Source organism: Priapulus caudatus, unplaced genomic scaffold (genome assembly GCF_000485595.1).
Source record: "Priapulus caudatus unplaced genomic scaffold, Priapulus_caudatus-5.0.1 Scaffold266, whole genome shotgun sequence".
NCBI lineage: Eukaryota > Metazoa > Priapulida > Priapulimorpha > Priapulimorphida > Priapulidae > Priapulus > Priapulus caudatus.
In genome coordinates, this window is record NW_014577327.1 from 42,226 (window position 1) to 48,831 (window position 6,606).

At 46.6% G+C, this 6,606-nt stretch overlaps 1 protein-coding gene across 1 annotated transcript in view; it reads left to right on the forward strand.

Moving 5' to 3' along the window:
* Positions 1-6,606, forward strand: part of LOC106808291 (retinitis pigmentosa 1-like 1 protein) — a 66,785-nt gene that overhangs the window by 34,060 nt on the left and 26,119 nt on the right. Inside the window, exons 7-8 of the mRNA XM_014810945.1 lie at positions 4,837-5,020; positions 5,855-6,125. Of these exons, the coding sequence (XP_014666431.1) occupies positions 4,837-5,000 (164 nt within the window). The 3' untranslated portion in view covers positions 5,001-5,020; positions 5,855-6,125. The remainder of the gene's footprint in view (positions 1-4,836; positions 5,021-5,854; positions 6,126-6,606) is intronic.

Here is a 6,606-nt window from a genome sequence, read left to right on the forward strand (position 1 = left end):
CACACACACACACACACACACACAAACACACACACGGACTATCTACATCGGACGAATGACGGGTATATCTCGCTGCTATCGTGAAACCGTACGGCGCCATGGAGAATCCACCGAGCAGCTAATGCGCGTGGCCGCCGCCAGGAGTCGCAGGCACTCCCACTGCAAATCATATACTTGGAGTGACCGACATCCCGAAGAACGAAAGGGACAACTTTTAATGACAATTAAGTTCAATAAATAAAAAAGGGCTGGGATGGCGCGCATTCATTTAAATTTTAATTTTGTGCCAATCCAAAAATCTGAATATCTCCTGTAACCCGTCCGACCGCGGCCACTTGTTTTGAATCACAATATATAAACCGAGTGGCCAATCATATAGCGATATTATCGCGGTTCCCGCTTCGGTGCTGGAAATATCGTTCATCTGAATGGCTTAGATGTATATACGTCTCAAGAAAAATGCACGATTGTTTAGTATTGTTGCCGTGTCGCAACTATATATATAATATATATATATATATATATATTATATATATATAGCTTTATATTTAGATGTTCGTTTGAGCCTTGTGTCGGCGTGCGTGCGTATTGTGTGACGTATTGTGTGACGTATTGTGTGACTATCGTGTGACGTGAAATTCACTGCTGCATGCCGTGATGTCTGCTGGTTAGGTGTGGAGCTAGGTTCGATGTCGTGACCCCGGCAGTATTCGATGTGTAGCGTGGCCTACGGAAGAGGAGAGGGTTGCGACCCGCGTGCTTTGCAGGCGGCCGGCGTCGAATTCGCGGCACCGATCTTTCTCAAAGCACGGAGAAAAAAAACCTGAAGCCGAATTCAAAGTTTCTTTTCGATGTCATCGTCTCCGCGCGGTGAGACATGTTTGCATTCGTAGAAATGTAAGCTCTATATGAATTTACTTGCGGTGCAGCACACAAGCACATCGTTTGGTGTGTTTGCTTTTGGGTTCGCTGTCTCCAATTCTCTTTCTCTTTCTTGCCCACTTTTTGTCTCGCTCTTCTTCTTCTTCTTCTTTTCTCTCTCTCTCTCTCTCTCTCTCTCTCTCTTTTCTTTCTTCTTGCTATTAGGTTAGGCCGTTGGACTTCGCACAGCTTGAGTGTTAAGCGTCGCATGGCCTGCTGAATCAATATGAGCCGTCATCCTGGTAGGGAGACGCTCACGTGTGGTTCGTTGTTGTCTTTCCAGAACCAACTCACAACTTCGTGTGCGTTGTTTTCCGCTGATAATTGCGCACTAATTGCTATTCGTCTGCGCTTTCTCTCTATCTCTCGTACTCTATCACTCTGCGTAGCTCGATAATTTCGTAAACTAGATAAGAAGACAAACACAGTTTTGGCGTACATCGCTGTCGCCGTCGGCGTAACCATCATCGCTTCTTTATCGTCGTCGTCGTCGTCGTCGTTATCGTCATCGTCGTCGTCGTCGCCGGCTAAATATCCATGTGTTGATTTCCTTCTCCACGGTTTTGTAGGCGCAGGCTATGTGGATAATGGATATGGCGACCAACAGGCTGACACAAACGATCACACCGGATATGTCGACGCCCAGGCGGGCACAAACGATGAATCAGCCGGAGCTGGCGTTAGCGGGGGGAAAGTGGATGGCATAGGGACGAATAACGATAGGCTGGGGACGGAGTACGACTACTACATGTACAACTATAACGATAACTACACGACCGCCAGTTGGCAGGACGGTAACATCGGAACGGGAAAAGACGTGCGGCTGCAGACGAAGAGCCAGAGCAATCGAATGACAACTACAGTGTCGATATCGTTGGGGTTTACTGAAAGCCCTGGCAGCGAGAAGGTCTCGTTCTACCCAGGGCTCGCGAAAGCGGAGGCAGACACAGAGACAGAAGCATGGGCAGAGCCAGAGACAGAGGCAGAGCCAGAGGCAGAGACAGAGACAGAGGCAGAGGCAGAGGCAGAGGCAGAGGCAGAGGCAGAGGCAGAGGCAGAGGCAGAGGCAGAGGCAGAGGCAGAGGCAGAGGCAGAGGCAGAGGCAGAGGCAGAGGGGGGGTTCGCCGAGCACATATTTATTCATAGCGTTTGGTGTAGGCGTAATGTGTGAAAGTGTTAGATAAGCGGAAGTAATAGGCCAGTTGTGGGGCATTAATGGCCTGTTTGTGATGGCTATTCGTCATAGACGTGTCGCCCATAGATATAGCAGTGAGACATAGACATAGTGCAGGAGACTATGACTTACCATTTACTAGCGCAGTCCGTTGATGCTGTCAATATAATAGAGCGTCCGATTCACTGGCGGGTCCAATTTGACAGCGAAATACACAATGACGAATTTGTCCGAGTTATAACTATAAGGAGACAAGCATGGCGATGTGTATATTTGTGCGGTGTAGAAACGTGCGATATGTCAATGTGTGTGATCACACAGCTGAGCTCCAGACACCACTAACTTTGACGTAGCCAATGGTTAGTAGACTAGACGACGTATATATTAGTAGTGTCGAGTTTCTCACCTGCTACTTTTTTTATCTCTTTTTGCTCGTTTTCCTTACAGTCACGAGTAATGGTTCGGAATCACTCTACGGAATGCAAGATACTTTTCGTACACTGACGACACATACACGCCGTGATCGTCTCGCAAAAGTAGCCGTAAGCGAGGTTGCGAAGTCAGGTGAACGCGAGTGTTAAACTAGCAGCGCATAACTGGCAAACATTACGCGCGTGTACCCGATATAGCTCTCGTGTGTATAGTATGCTGATGAGTGGATAACCAACTGTTTTATTGTGCCACGTGAGGTAGCTAGCTTGTCGGAGAACTGACTCACATATGAATCATACACACACACACAGCGCCGACACCGCACGCAGCATGCGCAACTCACTACGCGCTCGTCCTCTCTCTCTCTCTCTCTCTCTCGTCTCGTCTCTCTCTCTCTTCTGCTGTTCTTCTTCTCTCTAAGCACACTGATAGGAACATACACACACACGTCCGCGCGCGCCGCAACTCACATACAACACACACACACCACACACACACCACACACACACACACACGCAGCACGAACACAGCCACAGAGTTTAGTATTCCCTTGTTCTATTATCCGCGATAAACTTGCAAGACGATGAAAGTCTGAAGCAGAGGCAATACAGTGACTCTGTCGGTCACAGCGGCGCGATTGTATATTAAGGCAGCAGCTGAAAGCTCTGAATATAGACGCGGAAGCCGAAGACGAGACATTCCATACACGTTGCATGGCGCAAACGAAGACGAAAAGAAAAACAGATAACGAGATGATTCGGCGAGCAGGAGACAATGGCTTTGAACCGGAACGGAAACCAGAAGGCCATGGTGACACCAGAACCAGAAGGTACTGGTCGAACCGAGACCGGAAGGTCAGGCAAACCGAACGCGAAAGGTACTGGTGAACCGGAACCGAGAAGTCACTGGTGAACCGGAACGGAGGCAGCTGGTGTAAGCCGGAAACGGAAGGGTACTGGTAAGGCGCGCACGGATGGCTACTGGTGAACAGACGGATAGGTAACTGGTGAAGCCGGAACCCAATAAAGGGCAATCCGCCGAGCCAGAAACACATCTATGCCATGGTCTAAAGGATTCGGGAAAAGGTATAACAGATGAGCCATATTTAGTAGATATTTCATTATTATAATGAATCGATATGTGCTAGCGTAGATAACGAATCGTAAATGATGATTCTTGGATCGATGGTTAGAGTTACACTCTATAAATTACGTTGGTAAAATGGCGACAAGAGTTTACATGTTGCTATTCATCGTAGCCTGCATCTGGTCCGAAGTAAGACATTATTATAGGTAAAAAATATATGTGGGTCTATTCAATATTGTAGTATTATATGGTAGGTAATTGTATGTGTACATTACACAACCATATAAAAATAATAATTAAATTTATTATTTTCACGGCGTGCATATGTCCTAATAAGGCGGGTTTGTAAGCGGATCCATCTTAAATCACAAGACGCTCGCTGCGCCGGACCTGCGCATCAGATTTACAAGCATGCCTATGATAAGCATGTTTCTCTTTACCTGTCGTTACCTCGGCAGCTACCATTGCTAAACACGCCGGAGATCACTCGGAGTGCCGCGCGACAGGAAAACAGGTATGAGGCATCTTTGAACACTGCTATGCTCTAGTGGTTCGTCCGTCGGTGTGTAGAAGAGATACAGAGAGTCTGTGAGTTGCTTTAGTATAAATACGAAAGGAGCGATTCACGTGTCAAAATTATTCGCGGTCATTATGAAACGTTAACGTACTTAATATGAAACGTAGATTTGGCTTTTGCGTTCTTACTTTGTGTGAATATCTGATATATAGTATATATATTAATGATATATGATATACAATCTAATTAAATAATAATAAATAAATATAATTATATATATATAGCAAGAGCCTAATTATACCTATAATTAGTATTATTAGCCTCTGATTAATATTATCCAAATGTTTATATATTATATATATATATATATATATATATAACATGTTGTAATATCTAGATCAGTGGGTGTATGTCGCACTACTTATACGTAGAGACACCTGGTGACGCGGATACGAGACTGCTACAACCTGACCTCTGACCTCTGTTGTCAGAAACCACCTGAATATCTATGACATCCATCATCAGTCTAAAATGTCACAACCTTTACAAGTTGAAATGTCGCATAAAGAGAATGACATTTTAGACAAAATACCCCTAGCCCATCGACGCTAAAACAGAGCCAAGTTAGCAAGCGCAAACACGCGTAGGTTACAACATACGCAGCTGCTTTGCTCCGCGGCGACTAAGATAGACTTCATGTTCGCAGACCCGCTTACCTTCGAGGGATGTAACATCGTGAAAGGATGCTTTCGTCACGGGGAGAGAGGTTGCACTCCGCAGACGTGCGACATCGTTGTCATGTACAGCATGGACGGACACGCCGTCACCTTCGACATCGAGGGCAAAGCAGACGCCTGGGTCGGCCATTAGGATTCCTCTGCACGCAAATGGTGACGGTTGTCCTCCTTCTCTGTTTTGATTTGTTTGCACATTACAAACACACAAACGACATACATATATACATACACACGCACACACGCCAGACGCGCACACACACCGCGCACGCACACGCACACGCACACACAGCACACACACCACACACAGGCACACATACACACACACACACCACACACAACACACACACATCGCACAACACCAAACAAACACACACACACACACAACAAACACAACACACACAGCACACCACACACCACGCACACACGCGCGCACACACGCCACAGCACGTACCTACAAAGCACGCAGAAATAGAGTGAGAGTGAGAGCTACCAAAATATAATTGACTTTTGAACTCGAGTGAACTTTGCCTTGGGTTATGACCAATGTAAAGTGATATAGTTTGGGAGTGATTACAGATTACATTACATCTTGAGAGATTAGATTACAGTCGACCTCTGTTTCGATGACGATGGATAAAAGTCTGATAACGTTTCGTCTATTCACCGTTTAACAAATCAAAATCTTTTCATTTGTAACCAAAGTTAACAAATTCTGTTATAGTATACACACACACACACACACACACACTCAACACACACCACAACACACACACACACACACACACACAACAACAACACCAAAACACACCAACACACACCACACACACAACACACACACACACACACACACACCACACACACACACACGGCGCTGCCGCGCGCACAACACGCACATATAATAAAATAATAATTAATATATATATATATTATTACATAATAGTTGTGAGGCCACGTTTGATCCGCGTTGTGTTCCTGTGTTGTGTATAGGGCGAGGACGACGTGTACGCATGGCGGAAGATGCTAACAACCTCGTCGCAGGCCGAGCACTATACAGACCCGGCAGCTACTCACGCTCGGTGTTCGACGATCAAAATCCGATGTACGACGTGCAGACAGCGGCGCAGAACGGTCGCATACAGTGTCGCTTCAAGCGCCAACTCAACGACGCCGCATAGTGTCGTGAAGACGTTCGTGCTGTCGAAGCCGTTACTATCATTTACGTGTGGGGAAACACGGCTGGAGAAGAATGCTCGCGGAGGTGTGTGTGGTGATGTGGTGGATGTGTGTGTGTGTGTGTGTGGTGCGCGTGATAGTGTGTGTTGTCTGTGTCACCGGGCGGCGCGCGCGCGTGCAGCGTGCCTTCGTGCCGTGATGTGCTGTGCATGCGTGCGTGAGTACGCGTGCGCGTGAGTGCGTGCATGCGTGCTCGGTACCGCGTGCGCGTGCGCTTCCGTGCGCGTGACGTGCGTGCATGCGTGCGTGGCTACGCGTGCGGCTGCTTCGTCCGCGCGTGAGTGCAGGCATGCGTTGCGTGAGTACGCGTGCGTCAGTGCTTGGGTCGTAACAACGACGAATACGAAATAATATTTCGGCCTCTATTTAACCTTGTTTGGTTTAAATTTTAGAGTATATATATATATTATATATAGAAATTTATTTTTAGTAATTTAACATTTCCCCGGAAGACTTGTACTTTCATACTTGAGCTGGTATGTTTATGTATGTATATATATATAATA